The 16,463-nt window shown below is 46.4% G+C and overlaps 1 protein-coding gene and 1 long non-coding RNA gene across 7 annotated transcripts in view; one reads left to right on the top strand and one right to left on the bottom strand.

The window, feature by feature from the left end:
* Window positions 1-16,463, bottom strand: part of RAPGEF6 (Rap guanine nucleotide exchange factor 6) — a 1,719,096-nt gene that overhangs the window by 1,115,039 nt on the left and 587,594 nt on the right. For all 6 annotated transcript variants that reach the window (XM_069652531.1, XM_069652536.1, XM_069652533.1 and 3 more), the window contains exon 5: window positions 3,636-3,705. In XM_069652531.1, the coding sequence (XP_069508632.1) occupies window positions 3,636-3,705 (70 nt within the window). The remainder of the gene's footprint in view (window positions 1-3,635; window positions 3,706-16,463) is intronic.
* Window positions 1-16,463, top strand: part of LOC138581310 (uncharacterized) — a 519,684-nt gene that overhangs the window by 333,244 nt on the left and 169,977 nt on the right. The window contains exon 3 of the long non-coding RNA XR_011304516.1: window positions 2,151-2,371. This is a non-coding gene — a long non-coding RNA (uncharacterized lncRNA). The remainder of the gene's footprint in view (window positions 1-2,150; window positions 2,372-16,463) is intronic.

Raw genomic sequence — 16,463 nt, 5'->3', positions numbered from 1 at the left:
TGTGCTCACTCGCCCCTTGTTGTTGCCCCCTGCCCCTTCTCTCCACATGTATATAGACAGCCAAAGCTCTTCAGAATTTCAGTGCCGCCTGTCCTGTCATAGTAAGCAGCTGTATCCTCCATCTCACCACTCTGCACATTGGCAATAGGATGAATACCATTATAAGATGTTGACCTTGGATTCTGCCATACTTTTTTGTTTTCACTGCATTTCCCATGCATTCGGGTTCATATTAATTACGAGAGCAGCCGCTGCAAGAGGTCCTTCACAAAACCCCATGTCATAAGAAGGGAAGAGAGCCACCAGACGCTGACGCAACACTTCACCAGCCACCCCAGTCTGGAACCCACATCATAGCCAAAGCCGCCTGTCTGCCTTCTGGTATGGTTGCGTCTATATGTGAGGGAGAAAGGAGAGAGGAGACTGCGAGCCATAACCAAATTGAAAAGTTAAAACAAGATTCTAAAGAAAAGGTAACATTTTGTTTAAGTGGGTTGTGGATGAAATGTGTGTGTGAGAGTTTGAATGAGTGTGCACATGTGTGAATGTTTTGGGGATGAGTGTTTGGCAAGGGGCCAGATTGGCATTATGAATGTTTACAGTAGCAAACAGCCATTTACTGAGAACACATCACAAAAGAGATTTTCTGTGGCAACACTGGCATATATGTGGGCACAGACAGCATGAGAAAATGTTCGGTAGGGCAACGAAGGCCTACATCGGAGACACAGGCCTCTTGAACCCGTTTTACAATGGCTCTGCTGGCCTATTTTGTGGGACCATCCCGAGTCGTTTACAATGGGGATGGTAGTATATATTTGGGCACAAACAGCATGGGAACATGCTTTACTGTGGTTCTAGCATGTATTGTGAACAAGGGAATCGTGAACATGTGCTTTACAGTGGCAGCTGAGTTCAACTTTATCTATGATTAAGCCAACTGAATAAAAGGCTAAAAGAATGGTTCTACCTTTAGCAGGCATGTCACGATATTCAGGCATATGGTATTGTAACTGATCCTCTCATCTGTCGACCCCCATGTAACTATGGTCGACCAGTCCTTATTTCTGCTGTTGTTGTCTAAACTGTCTGTAACCTCTGTATAAGCTTTAAGCGCCCAGGTACCTGAGGGTTCGGTACGCGGTACAAATAAAGAAACTAAACTAAAAAGGGGCAGTCCAGCCCCTACTGCTTGGCTACATCCTTTCTGCACGAGCCCACAAGCAATCCCAGACATGTTCTGAGCTTATTGGGCATATCAGTGAGGTGTAGTTTGGTTCTGTGTAATGGGTTGGCAGGCTGAAGAACAATGGTATGGAGAGTTGCCCAAATGGTAGAGGTTAGGATGAATTCTAAACCTTTAAGCAAACGCCTCTTTTGCACCCTAGAGTCACGCTAGTGGAACGGGTGTGCCCGGATGTGGGTCCTGAGCCTGTTGGGCCTAGAGAGCCAAGCTACAACTCACTGATGACACCAAATGAAGCCGAAATATGTCTGGGGGTTGCCCGTGGTATCATGCAGAAGTGATGTGACCAAGGAGTTCAGGTTTGACTGCCCCTTTTGGGATGGGACAAGGCCCGACTTGCATAAGGCCTTTCCCTCTTTCTGTAATGGCTTAGCAGGCTGAAGAACGATGGCCTAGACGGTTGCCCAGAGCAACAACAGAGGTTAAGAATAATTTTAAACCTTCCAGCCATTACCTCTTATTTTGCTTCTTTTCAAACAGACAACATAACAGTATGCCCTCTGCTTTTCAAGAGCAACTCAGACCAAGCACACATATGCCTAATTTGACTAGATGAAAGAATAGGTGAGCCTATCAAATTAGGAGCTTACGTAGTCGAAACATAAGTCTGTATTTCTTTTTCCTATGATTTATAGGTGGATATCCTTGCAGGCAGATAGAACCTAATTTAAAACTGTACAAAAAATGTATAACCAGGTTTCCTAACACAAAAAGGACCACCTCAAAAGGTTCCTCACTCCACTGAGGAAACAATACAGCAACATAGAAAAGGCAGAACATAAGCAGAATCCCAGCTAATACTTTTGAAGACAGCTGCTCAAGTGTCCGTTTGGTTTAAATGGTCTTCAAAATATTAAAATGGAGGCCATACACTAATTAGTGGTTTTATTGTGCTTTATTTCAGATATAACTGTATCTAGGTTATGCCACATCCCAAAGGAGGACAAAAAATGTTTTTCCACTGTGGAAGACTGGACAGTAGCGGTCTCACTCATATGTAAGCAGCATGGCGATTCAAAGTTCATACCGAAAAATCAAACCTAAATCGCCAGCTTTGGAATCATTTGGGTCAAATGGTGTGGAAAAGCAAAGAGCCATCGTAATGCAGATGAATTAACATGCCAAGTAAGAAGTAGTTTACAAATTATTCCTGCAGTTGTGTTTTTGCATTCCAAACGTACGTGTGTTTCTTTTTTTAACTCATTTTGGTACGTTAGCATGAATTGTAGTGCCTTGTTGTGGTAGAAATGGTGTGTGTTTGCATAGGTCAGCAGGGAGAGTATTTGTTTTCCAAAATAGAACATGCACTTTTTAAAGTTTGCTGAATAAATACTGCTATGTGGTGTCACCATATGGGTTCTTGTAAATCTATCAGAAGCATATTTCATTTAATACATCTGGGAATTTACCTTTTCTTAAAAATACTTGCAAACTTTCTCCTAGAAGGCAGTCTTTTTTGTATTTAAAATCGATTAGTGGCAGTGCTGGCATATATTGTAGGCACAGCCATAATGAAAATATTGTATAATGCTCCTGCCATCCATCTACTGAATTGTTGTATTCCTTCGTCGTCGTCCCCGATTGCTGTCATGCCTTCATTTCCCACGATGTTCTTACTGCTGTAATTTCCCCGTTGTCATTGCATTTCATCCCCCCACCCCATTTTGCTGTCATTCTTTACCTTCAATCCCATGCTCTCATTCCTAAAACACCCAGTACCGTAATTCCTTCCTTTCCCCCGTTGCGGTCATCCCAAATGCCATTCTTTCTTCAGTACGGTCAGTCATTTCTCATTCCTTTCCCACTAAATGCAATGAACACCTACAAACACCACAACTGTTGGCTTTGCCAGTGCTTGCTAATTATCTGTGGCTTTTCCATGTTTCTTTTGAACATGCATATCAGGAAGGATTCTGTGCTTGTGTGGTTGGAAATATTTTTTAAAAGGATGCGACTGTCCTAATCGAATTCTGTAAAACTTGAAAAACATACTTTGAAATGTATTATTTGGCCTGTTTAAAAAAATAGTCGGGAGTGAGTCTAGTCTCTTCCAATGCCCTTCATGATAGAAGGTCTAGCTTGCTGCGCCAACTCGATCGAGGATACCTAAACCTATATTTGGTAACCTTACTGTTGCTGCATCTGGCAGTCGGCAAGGTACAACAAAGAAATTCCCCAGTCCATATTACTACAGGTCAAGAAAGCATTTTGACATGTTGGTCACTAATGTACAATTTCTTTGTCAGAGGTGGTAGACTTTGCCTATGGTGCTGCATGGATATGGCTCACGCAAGCAACATATAAAACAAATGGAAAAGCAAAAGGGGAAGTCTCAAGACAAATTGCAACAGTGTCTTAGAAAATGAACCATCACATGAGAAGCACTTACCACAATCATTTCCGAAGGCTCCAGCACAATGCATTCACAGCCTCTTTTGCCTCCAGACTGCTTACCAAAGCTGAAATATAAAATGTTCAGATTTAGAACGCATGCATTAGAAAACATGGAAGAAAACAAGTACATTGATCTAAAAGTAAAACGTGTTAGTAGGTTGTGGCAGTCAAGTGCGTTAAGTTCATACAAGATACGATGAGCCATTTATAACACGCCTGCACACATGTGTTTCTAGGTGCAACAAGATAATGGAGGGAAGACAAAACAAACCGGTCTTACTAGGCCTTATGTAATTCAGTTTGTGCACGGGCGATAACGCAAAGTAGAGGGGGGCAGGGGGAAGTGCAATCAGTGTAGCATTGCTCCGAGTACATACAGCCAGGCAGCGTGGCCCTGGGTAAGTGCAAGGAGGCTTCGGAATGTAGGGTTAGAGTTACAGCCCCTAAGTGCGTGGTAGTGCAGGGGCAGCTGGTCATGGAGGAGCCTGGTACCCAGGGAGAGACTCAGGGTAGCCAGGCATCCAGTCAGCGCAGCAGACCGGTAGGTCAGCAGGGGAGAGGGAGAAAGCAAAGGCAAAAAAGAAGGTCTTGAGATGCTATGGGATCTTCAGGTGGTCCGGCTCAAGTTTGAGAAGGGCAGGGACGCCATTCCAGAGGGAGGAACCTGCAGAGGAGAGAGATTTGCCCCCACTCTCTGCCTGGAGAAGCGTCTGATCCCGGAGGAGATGGCTGAGCGAAGGGCTCGAGAAGGAAGGTGTTTTGGAAGAGAGTGTTGGATGTAGTGCGGGCTCCGGCCCCAGAAAACCTTGTGGATGATGCAGAGGCTCTTGAACTTGATCCTTGCAGACACTGGGAGCCAATGGGGAGATTTCAGGGCTGGAGAAACAGTCCCTGGGCTTGAGGCCAAGGACAAATCTTGCAAATATTTTTGTGTGATAAACAAAACAGAAGTTATTAATGAAAATTTGATTTGGCCCTTCCCTTGATTTCGAGAGATGTGAACATTTGTGGGAGGGTGAAGGACAACATTAACATTGGAGCTATGAAGTGTCATATTTTTCACTGATACGGCTCCTGAGTAAATGAAGAAAAAACGTATCTCTGCATAGGAAGGACGTGCCCACTTCAGATTAGCATCATCTGATTTGCCTTAACATGTAGTTTGTAAAAATATATCTATATATGGAAAGATTAGAAATTTAGACTACTTGCCATGTTGATACATTTTCTGAGTCTGAAAAGGCCAAGCCCACATGTCAGTTTGGGATATGACAGATTTCTCCTCCCACAGCCTTCCTAACTCACACCCCTCATCTCCTGGTCCTATTAGCACACAGGGGGCAGGTGGGTAGAGAAAAACAACCAATCCCTTTTGCGGCAATCATGACAAGTTTGTGATGTCATTTGCCCTACAAGTAGGCCAGTTTGCATTAGAACAGGGCTTTTTCCACTTATCCTGGGAGGTAACCTGCTGCTGAACTCTTGTGAAAAACACCCAAGCAAAGAGGCCCCAAATCTTGCATCGGAGACAGGGACCAGGAGACATAGAAGCTGACTGGGACCCCTTGGAGGAGGGGACTATCCTTGACTGACACCCTTGCTTTCCCAGAGGTGCCCTGCTGTTCTGATGCCCATTACAAGGCCTCTCTTATAAGTAAAACGATCCCAAAGTCATAGATTGTATAGGCCCTGCATTTTTTCTGAAGCATTGTTTTAGTCATTTCCCCACAGAAAAATACCCTGTTTGTCTGTGTAGATCCTTAGCATATTTAATTAAAGCAAATCAATGAATTCCCCAATAGAAATCTCAGGATGTGTTTTGTTAGCATTCAACACTAACAAGCTCCTACCAGTGTGTTTTGAGCCAGTATAAACAAAGGTCTGCCAAAAGAATGAATCCCAAAACCCTGTTTCCAAGGGAGGGTGCAAAACGAAATTCCCCATTTATCCCCTTCATTTTAAATCAGAAGTGTGAAGCCTTGTATTTCCTTACACGTGTGGTGGGAAAACAAAATTGACCCTTTATTCCCATTGTACTCTGACCCAAACCATAAATCTCTGCCTGTTCTTTTCAGGCGTGGAAAAACAAATGTTCACATTGCTTTTCTTTCCCGCATATTGCATCTGTGGTAGTAAGTGAAAAAGGATTTTTCCCCTTGAATCTCTTTTTCCAAAGAGTGCATTTTATCAGAATCCCAAAACGATTTTCCCATTGTGTTTCCACTCTCTGCCACTTGCCTTCAATTCAGAGGGGTCACCTCTAATTGAGGTTTGGAGGGTGGGGGTTGCTGGGAGAAAAAAGTATTGTAACCAAATCAGCAATCACTGCGTGTCTTGAATTGCTCTTTTTCTGTATTGGTGGGTAATTTTTTTAAAAAGCTGCAGGAAATTGTGACTGCATATCTCAGTCTTAGCTTTGTGTTGGTGCACTTACAGAAGTCATTTTTGTTCTTGTGTTGCCACAGCATTGGTGGCTGATGTTTGTCTGTCTGTCAAATTTGGTTGAAATAAATTTATATTCTTACTACACACCAGCCTGGTTCCTAGTCCATTGTGGCAGCAGGTATTTGTTGGGAATGTGTGCGAGACGGGTTGGAGGAATTACCAAACGGAACCTTAACAAAGGAAGAGTGGTTTGTTGTGCGCCACCTTGATTGGGGGGTAGGGGAGTAATTCCCCGAGTTTGGTGTGACCGTGTAATAAACCGCAACAGCACACCTATCCTGAATTGTGGATAGACAGTCAGGAATGAGCGAGAGGAGAGGAGGCTGAGGAGAGCCTGAAAGAGAGCAGCGTGTCATCCGCATAGCACTGAAAGTTAGAGGAGAAGGTGGAAATCAGGTGGACCAAAGGGGCCAGGACCACATTGAAGAGCCAGGGTGAGAGGTTTGAGCCCTGGGTCACACCACATGTGGAGAGAAAGGACCCAATTGGACCTTGGAGGGTCAGTCCGGGGGGAAAGAGGTGAATCACTCCAGAGCCTGAGCCGTGATGCTCAGGTTCTCATGGAATTAGTTGATCATGATGGTGTGATTGACCATGTCAAAAGCAGAGGAAAGGTCAAGGAGGATGAGGACAGAAGGAAGGCTTGAGTCGAGATTAGCGAGCAGATCTTCACAGGTGTTCAGGAGAGCAGTTTCTGTGCCTCTGGCTGCTCTGAAGCCAGACTGATGGTCATGGAGCCAACCAACAGATTTGCAGTAGAGAGTAAGATGGGAGATGGCCAACTTTTTCAGGAGTTTGTCCAGGAAAGGAGTGATAGTTTGCCAGACTGGTAGGATCGGCAGAAGGCTTTTGAAGGAGGGAGTGGTTGAGGACAGAGGAGAAGCTCCAGTGGCAAAAGAGTGATTGCAGAAATCGGCCATGGCTAGAGCAAGGGTGTCAATGTGGTCCTTGATGGTTCTGGAGGAGCGGGGGAGCACCTGTTTGGACAGATCTTTCATATATCGGACTTGTCTAGAAACATTATCAGGTGTAGTCGGAGAGAAATAGGATAAAGAAGCAGGAGAGTGAGAGGTGGCCGAAGGGGGGCCAAGAGCGGAAGAGGGAGAGAGAGAACAGAATGTCCTGAGTTTTAGTGGTGAACTGAGAATCCAGAGCCATACAGAGGGTCTGTGAGGGAACAGGAGAGGCGGCAACTGCAAAAGGATTGGCCAGCTCTTTGCAGATTTTAAAGAGTTTGGCCGTGTTGTTGGAGGCTGGAGAGACGCAGGCTTGGATGGGGGGCCTCTACTTTGACAGGACGGAGAGTCTGTATTGCCTTTGGAGCAGGCGGAAGGCCAGTTTGTCAGAGAATGCACCCAATGCCCTCCACTTCTTCTCAGCCACACTAGACTTGTGTCAGTTACATTTTTCTGTCACTGCTGAGAGGTCCAGATTGTCAGGTAAGGGCTCATGGCAGGGGTGCAGGGTTAGGGGGTTCTAACCTTCAGATGATTTGCGATTCACTAACTTTAGAGACTGTGGGGGAGGGGCACACTTACTTGGGTGGGGACATTTGCCACCAAGGCATTTTTATGGGAACTAGTGTCAAGTTTGCAGCAAATTCTGAAATTTGAAGCACATCAGGCCACTGACACTTCCTTTGAACATGATCGGATTGAAGGACAAAATGCACATTTTTATTGGTACTTGCCAGCACATTAATGCTGTAGTTAAGATGTAGCTTGTGGTTGGATTTATCAGCTGCTAGTTCATTGTGTATATTCAGCAGCATTGTAGAATAATTAAGCAATAAACCCTGATGGGCGGGGTAGCAAATCCTTTAACGTTAGCCAAGGGGCCTTACCAGACAGGATAATGCCCCCGTCTGGAGGAGTGTATTCCTATTAGCATCCTGGGATGTTTCATCAGGATGTTAATATTCGTTTTTTAAACTTGAGAAAAGGGTGCTTTTGCCGTTTCTCAACTTTAAAAAAACTAGAAACCAAGATGGCTGTCATGGAAATTGCGGCCATTAACGCGGCAGGGAAGAAGTATGAACACTCAGTGTTCCTGGCGCCGGCGATGGACAAGGAAGCTACAGGTAAGTGGGGTGAGGGGTGTGGAAATTAGGGCAGGGTGAGGCGGTAGCAGGGAAGTGTGGCCAGCATTTACCTGCTGTCCTAGCAGTGATGATGGTGACTGCCCACTTCAAAGGAGCCTCGGAACACAGGCCTTACAATGATGTAAAGTCTCCATTCCAAGCTTTGGCGGGCCGCGAGGCTGCCCGACGACTCAGCCAGGATGCTAATCCCATTTAAATCATAGTCTTGCTAAAATTGGAATTTTCATTTTAAACTAGTAGACCTCTTGCATATAAACTGAGCTTTAAAAAGTAACTATTTGTGAGTCACTTTCTTTATGTGGATGTTCATGACCAAATGTGGTGTTGAGAGCATGCAACTCCTATAAACATTCTAGTGAGACTCTTCTGGTGAAAATTCCCTTCCCTTCACGTCTGAAACTAAAGAAAGTTGTATCCAATTCCCTCTCACTCTTCCAAGCACTCCCCTAACATTTAAGTGCCAACATACCATCACTGTTTCAATTGCCTAAAAAAAAACGCATAAGAAAATGCAGAGTTGCTCACAATGAAATGCTTTGCATAAGTAATTGTTGGGCCTTGGTTAACACTGACAAGCACCATTTATGATCCACATCGCGTCCTGCCTGCCGACGGCTCTGTAGATGAGCGAAGTCAAATCAACATATGCCAGAACAGGGCTGGGGAGGTGTGATGGTTTGATGGATACTGAAGCCCCATTTGCGCAATGGTCGTTGCACCTGAATCACGGACAGTGTTATAGTGATGAACTAATTGGGGCAGGATGGTGCACCCAGTCTGTCTTCTTCTTGCTTATAGATCAGCTGTGATTTTTGGATACCAAGGCTTGAGCCTCATTACTCCATCTTCTCGGGTTGAGTGTGTAGTCGTGGGACAGGATTCTTCTTGGTCTGTGTGGGCTTGTCGCATTAGGGCTGGTTTCACAGGGTGTTCGCCGTGATGGGCCGTGGGTAGCTGTTTCGGCACACACGTTTTGTAAGCATCCCAGTTCGTCTGCAAGCAGAACAATACGAGGATGTGCACCTTAGTGGTGACCCCCAGACTAAAGTCCCCTCTTACTTTTTACACTGGTTCTCCCAAGCCCCTCAACTTCCAGTAGGGCAGGCATCGTCATGGGAAGAGGGCAGAGTTTAAAATAACCCCTCTTTGTCAAGGGGAGGAACGTCACTCTGCCGCTTTAGCAGGTAAAGGAGCAGGGATTCATGTGCATTTGTTGTTACCCACAGGCACGGGAGCGAGGGTAGACCAAACTAAGGTACACCAGAACCAGAAGCAAGAAGAACGAGCAACTAGTAGGTTACTAGAGGTTCACTGAACGTTCAGTGTATACACTGGTTGAAACCAGGGATTGCAATTAGAATTTTTGCAACATGTTCCATATAGCGTCTGAAGAGATCATTTTAGAGCGTGTAAGCACTGTTAACCGTTCGCATTAGGTACAATGGATTAAGGGACACGTCTTTCAAGCAATTGTGAATGTATGACTTTTTCCCATAGCAGATTAAGATATCATCTAAGATATGAAAGTGTTGGGGATGTGGCACATAAAAAGACTACGATTGACATCACCAACCACATACTACTTTCAGTTGATTTAACACCACCAATTAACTTTGTGCTGCAGGAGTGCATCATCCAAAAGTGGAGATGATAGTCAGGTGGCAGACGGACACAAGGATAATAGTAAGTAAGTAGCGTTGAATATTCCAAGGGTCGACTGTAGCATTTTACCCTCAGGAACATTTGCCCTTGGTCAATACAAAAGAACATACAAGGAAAATCGTATTACTTATAACACTCTATGATTGGGTGGTTGCACAGTATGGGCGGCATTAACCTACAGGCTGCCACAGTGCAAATGCCGTACGCTAGCATGTTAGACTGACCAAGTGTTGTTTTAGGGAGCAAACGGGATTAGAACAAACAAACAAATTCTGTCAGACCCACTGACTGACACTTCTTTACAGGTCCCAGCACAATAGCAGCATTACCAGCACAGGCGTCACCCACTAACTAGTTGTGGGCAGACTTTGCAGCCATAGCACAAGAGCGAGGGAAGGAGTGGGCGGCGACAATGATGGCCTTACCTTTCAGGCAAACAGTAGCAGCCCCTTCCCAAGACCACACACCTCTGGTACCAGCGTATAATGCACCCGTGCCCTCAATGCTAGCCCCCAGCACATGAACAGCAGAGCAGCAGGAACAGACCAACTAGAAGCAAGGGTGGCACTGGCAAGAATAAAGGAAATTGGAGCACAGATGACACCAATACACTTGACACTGACTTACCCACCCTCAACCCAAAACCTGCCCTGCCTCCCAGAAATCTGAAGCCTCGGAGCAGACAGAAGGACATTGCTGTGTCAACATCAGCAGTGCAGCCTGGACATTCAATTCTTCAATGGGCACCACCCAATTTAACTGCTAATAACCTGGCAGGGCAAGAGCCAAAACGGCAGGGTGCCTGCAGGTTTTTATTAAACTCTGAGTTAGTTTACAGGCGATCCATAAACAATCGGCGTTGTTAATTTAAATCTAATAATTGCTGATTATCTGCACTGACACTTTGTTAATTTACTTCCAGGTGAAGGGTTTCACGTCCAGCAATTTTGTTCTGGGGGAACAGGTCAGTTTCGAATTGATTAGTTCCGGGGTATCGTTACTTTTCAACGACCTGGTGTATTCATGACCCAGACAAGAACACTTACATAACATAATAGTCCTGAAGCTGTTTCCTATTATAATGACTTTTCACCTTCACCCAAAGCATTCACCAACAGAAAAGTGTTATTTTGGTCTGACAACGTGTCACACGTGTCACAAACTAGTTGTCACACAGCGCTAGGTTTATTCTTCCTTTCCTCTCCTTCCCCCTGAAGCTCCCTGTCTCCAGAGCTCTGGTTCTCTCTAGGCTGGACTACTGCAACAGCCTCTTCCTAAATCTGCCTGCTTCTACTTTCCGCCCTCTGCAACTCATCCAGAACAGGACTGCGAGACTTGTCCTTGGCCTCAAGCCCAGGGATAGTATCTCTCCAGGACTGAAATCTCTGCACTGGCATCCAGTGGCTGCGAGGAGTACGTTCAAAACTCTCTGCATTGTCCACAAGACCTTCTGGATCCTGGGGCCTCAATACCTTCAACTCACTCTTCCTAAATATCTTCCTTCTAGAGCTCTTCGCTCATCCGCCTCCAAGTTCCTCAGGGTCAGTCACTTCGCCAAGCAACGAGTTGGTGGTAGATCTCTTTCTTCAGCTGGAACAGCCTCCCTGCCTCCCTGAAACGGTTCCCGGAAGAACCTCAAAACCATCCTCTTTGCTTCTGCTTTCTCTCCTCGTCTCCCCTGCTGAACTCATGGCTGAAACTGCACTGGTCACCTGGCTACCCTCTGATCTCGGGGCCAGATCCCCTCCCCTGCCAGTTGCACCCCTGCACTGCCTCCCTGGCATCCCCCCACACTCTGTATCCCTACAGCCCCCTACCAGCACTTGACACCCGATGTCTGCACTTACTCTTGCACTTGCCACCAACCTGCCGCACTTTACTTATTGCTTATTTATTCTATTTATTTTACTCTCGTTCCCATGTACTGCACTGCCCCCTCCCCCTTTTCCCCGCACTTTTCCCCTTCCCCTGCACTTGCGCGATCTCCATGTCACTTGGCCTAGTAAGATCGTTGTCTCAGTCTTCCCTCTATTCCCCCTCCCTTGCCTCGTCGTGCCTCTAAACACTTGTGTATAGGCACGTTATAAATGCCATATCATAGCATTGAGGCAGTTAGTGAAGTCTTGTCTGCATGAGAATGTGGTGTTTAGAGCAAGATACAATGCTGATTTAAAAAATGTGGCAGCCGAGTCATTTTCTAGTTTTCAGGTAACAAGGGTTTGTGCTGCATGGCCTCAGGCAGAACTGTTGATGACCCCTTTCCTGAATGAGCTATGGAGCTTGGTGCAGTGTACCCGAGAATCCGGGCATTAGCGGAGCTATCACTCATCCGGGAACAAGGATCTGCAGCCAAAAGAACTATGGTACGTTTCAAGAATTCACACTCGCTAGGGAAGGGCGCTGCCATAAATGCAGGGGAATAAAATTCTAGAATTCGTATTATGGGCATCGGTCCACAGCAAATCCAAGTCATGTGTGTCAGCTCATTTAGCTTCAGTTGCCTTCTAGACAAAGTTGGAAGTGGGTGCCATTCAAAAGACTTTACCATCAGGGCAACGCTGAAAGACTGCCAGGTTGGAACCACAGCAAAGGGATCAGAGGCCCCTAGTCGATTTGTGTACATTGAAGGTGCTGTTGGACAGCCTACAGGCTGTTTACAGCTCCCAATTTCAGACTGTGCCGTTTGCCACATCCTTATCCACAGCCTTTTTTGGTGTTTTAATGTGGGGGGTGTAGATGTTGGTGGCACCCATGATAGCATTATTGTCAGGCGGTCCAAGACTGACCGGGGATAAGGGGAAGGAGCCAGGGGTGAGGGGGGACACTGCAATTAGCTCCTCTGGTTGACAACCAGTACTGCCCGGTGGTGAAGTTAACTCAATTGATGCAAATCAGACCCACATGTTAAGGCTACTCCTTCACACACCAGCAACCCCTGACTCTTCCAATTCCGGAAGCTGCTCACTATGCCCTAGTCAGCAGCGGACTTGGAGGCAAAGGAATTTGCTTCAAACTCCTTTAGAATAGCTACGACAGCCTTCAATGGTGGGTTACCCGAGCAGGGCATACAAAAGATTGTAGCCATCAGATTTCCATTGCCCAAACTATATGTACGCCCTAACATGGTCCGTGAACCTATACAATGGGAGCATGGATGGGTCTTCTTACGGGTACCATTATATCTGTATAGTATGCTAGTTTGGCTTTGCAAGGTAAATTACAAAAATATCTCGAGACAATATAAATCTGTGTAGTAATGATCATTGTTAACGAGAAGACTGCAGTGTTGTGGGTTGGAATTAAGCTGATATTTTGCTGAAATTGAGAAGGTCCTTTTTTTCTCCTACAAAAACATGGGCATCTGGGTGATTGGACACTCTTACATTGTTAGAGTAGCACAACAAACTCAGAAGGGTGCAGGGGGACGATGTCTCGGTTTCAAGGGTACAGACATTACGTGGGCCGGATCACTGGGCATGAAATGCGACTCATTGTTGTGCATTGTTACGAAAAGGCTGTCATGGGATCCCGTTGCCCCCCTCCACTCCCCAAGTAATTGTGATTCATCTAGGGGGAACAACCTCACTGAACTGGGCAGAGGGCCCCTACTACATAAAAGTCACTTTAATGGCATCGGACACCTCAATGGTGCATACAGAAATATGGTTGTAGATGATAACTAGGGTCCGGTGGAGGGGAGGAAGATTGCACAAGGCCATCGAACTCTCCAGGCAGTGGCTAAACGTGGCATTGGAGAAATGCATCAAGAGTCAAGGTCTTGGTTTCCTAAGGCACACTTTTATAAACTTACGAGACCCAGGGATTTTTTTTTGTCTGAAGGAGTACATCTCTCAAAAACAGGTAATGCCATGCTTCTGCTTAACATACAGGGGCATTACAGTTTTGGTTCCAACTAGGTGAGGGAATTCTGGCACAGGTGGGGAGAGGGGTGGAGCGGTTAGTCATCAGTTTGCTTCCTAAGAACCCTGGCGGAGTTACAGAGTGATCCCAAACAAGAGTAGAAGCTACAGCAACAAAAGACGAGGGTGCTGCACTCGCATACGCTGGGGCCGTGCCATGACGGCTGACCTCAGGAAGAACGCAACTGCACTCTATGCGTAGAAGAGAGGGCACTCAAAAGCACTGGCAGACACATGGGGATAACCAGGTCATTAAAAATAACTTTGCCCCGTAAGTAATCCATTCGAAAGTGACCTTGCGTCATAAATCGAGATGCAAGGTTTTATTGCTCTAACAATCACGCAGACCACCAAGGAGAAAAAAAAAAGGAAAGGAAGCAACTGGCCAGAAAACAAATATCAACATTCAAATGAGATAATTATACCTGCGGGTATGTGGAGTGATACACAACAATGTTCTCTGCTCGAAGGTCTCCTATTGTGCTACTGCTGGCCGGAGTTACAATCTCACCTCGGAAGACACATTAGCAAGAAAGGCACACTGCGGCAAGAGTGGTGCAGCTGCCTGGGAAGTGAAAGGGAATAGTTTCTTACCTGTAACTCCATTTCTCCAGCATTGGTATCTTTCATGGATTCACATGCTTTGAATATTCCCCGTCGTCAGGCTGGGAATCCCCGGTACATTATATAGACCCTTTCCCGTAGGAAAACTTTTTCGACGCTTATGCGTCCTATCCACCTCGTTTTGTATCATGCGTGCCCGTGCCGTCAGGACGTCATGATATAAATACAGGCCCCGCCCCCGCGCTCCCTCAGATTTCGGCCCCCAAAGTAGTGGGGGAACCGGTTTGCATGATCAGGGGAGGCAGGTGGGCGCATGTGAATCCATGAAAGATACCAATGCTGGAGAAATGGAGTTACAGGTAAGAAACTATTCCCTTCTCCAGCATTGGATCTTTCATGGATTCACATGCTTTGAATAGATTACATAGCAGTACTACCCCCAAGAGGAGGTGTGCATGCAAACCCCTATACATTCTTCGCAAAAGGCCGTTCCCTAAGATTATGTATACATCAGTAATAGTTTACATAGGGAAAAAACGGACCACATACAGTCATAAATTCCACAGGATGCCACCCCGCAGCCGGGGCTTACCTTACTGGAATAGGTGTCGAAGCACCGCCTGTCCCATCCGGGTGTCTTCGGCATGTTGCTGCGACAGGCAGTAATGGCGGGTAAAGGTGTGTGTAGTCGCCCAGGTAGCCGCCATGCAGATGTCCCCTAGAGGGACTCCGGCCCACAGTGCCGTCGACGATGCCGCTGCTCTAGTTGAATGAGCTCTTGGCCGTCGTAGAAGAGGCTTCCCTGCCTTGGAATGGCAGTACGAGATGGTAGATGACACCCATCTTGAAAGTCCTTGCTTTGAAATGGCTTTTCCTCTAGCACCCAACCCATAGGCCACAAACAGCTGTCTCGTTTCTCTGAACGGTTGCGTACGATGAAGATAAAACTTGAGAGCCCTTTTTACATCCAATGTGTGTAGCATGCGCTCCGCTCCCGAGCATGGCTCCGGAAAAAACGTAGGCAACACGATAGAAGAGTGTTTATGAAACACCGAAGGAGCTTTTGGTATGAACTGTGGGTTAGTGGCTAGGACTACCTTGGTCTTGAAAAATCGTAAGTATGGTGGGTCCACCATTAGAGCCTGAACTTCTGAGATACGTCGGGCTGAAGTGATGGCCACCAGGAAGGCCAATTTCCACGACAGAAACTTCAGAGACGATGATGACATTGGCTCAAACGGAGGTTTCATAAGAGACGTTAAGATCAGATTGAGGCTCCACTCCGGTGGAAATTTCTTCTCTGGAGGGAAACTCCGAAAGAGGCCTTTAAGGAAGTGCTTAATCAGGCGGTCGCTGAACAATGGTGCCGAGTGCCGTCGACGAGTAAACCTGGAAATGGCTGCTAGGTGTACTTTTATTGACGACACCGACAGGCCCATTTGAGCTAATAACAGCAAGTATGGAAGGAGCTGTTCCGGCCTAATCGATTGCGGGGCCAAACCTGGTTGATCCTCACACCATTGACAGAACCTTTTCCATTTGTACGCGTATGAGGCGTTTGTGGAAGGTGCTCTTGCCGCTTGCAGGATACGTCGACAGTCCTCCGGAATCGTTAGCCGACCAAATTCGGCGAAGTCAGGAGCCAGGCCGTCAACTTGAGGCTGTCCGGGTCGTGATGCCAAACGACACCCTCCTGTCGAGACAGAAGGTCGGGGGTCTTCTGGAATCTCATCGGTTCCGCCGCCGCTAAGTGTAGTAGGTCTGAAAACCACACTTGTCTGGCCCAGTATGGGGCCACCAGAATTACCCGACATGGGTACCTGAGGATCCATTGCAACGTCCTCCTGACAAGGGGAAAAGGAGGAAATGCGTACAGGAATTTGTTCGTCCATGGGAATGAGAACGCATCCCCCAGTGAGCCTTGCTGAGGCCATCTGCTTGCGTACTGATGGCATTTCTTGTTGTTCTTCGTTGCAAACAGGTCTATGGAAGGGTGTCCCCATTCCTTGAATACTTGTTGAAGTTGTTGGTCGTTCAGCACCCATTCGTGAACTTCGTTCATTTCTCTGCTGAGGGCATCGGCTTCCACGTTTTTCACTCCTGGTAGGTGAAATGCTAAGATTTGTATGTT

This window comes from Ambystoma mexicanum, chromosome 3p (genome assembly GCF_040938575.1).
Source record: "Ambystoma mexicanum isolate Mex_15411 chromosome 3p, UKY_AmexF1_1, whole genome shotgun sequence".
In the NCBI taxonomy this organism is placed as follows: domain Eukaryota; kingdom Metazoa; phylum Chordata; class Amphibia; order Caudata; family Ambystomatidae; genus Ambystoma; species Ambystoma mexicanum.
Note: the sequence above shows the minus strand (reverse complement) of the source record. Positions and strands in the feature narration are given on the sequence as shown.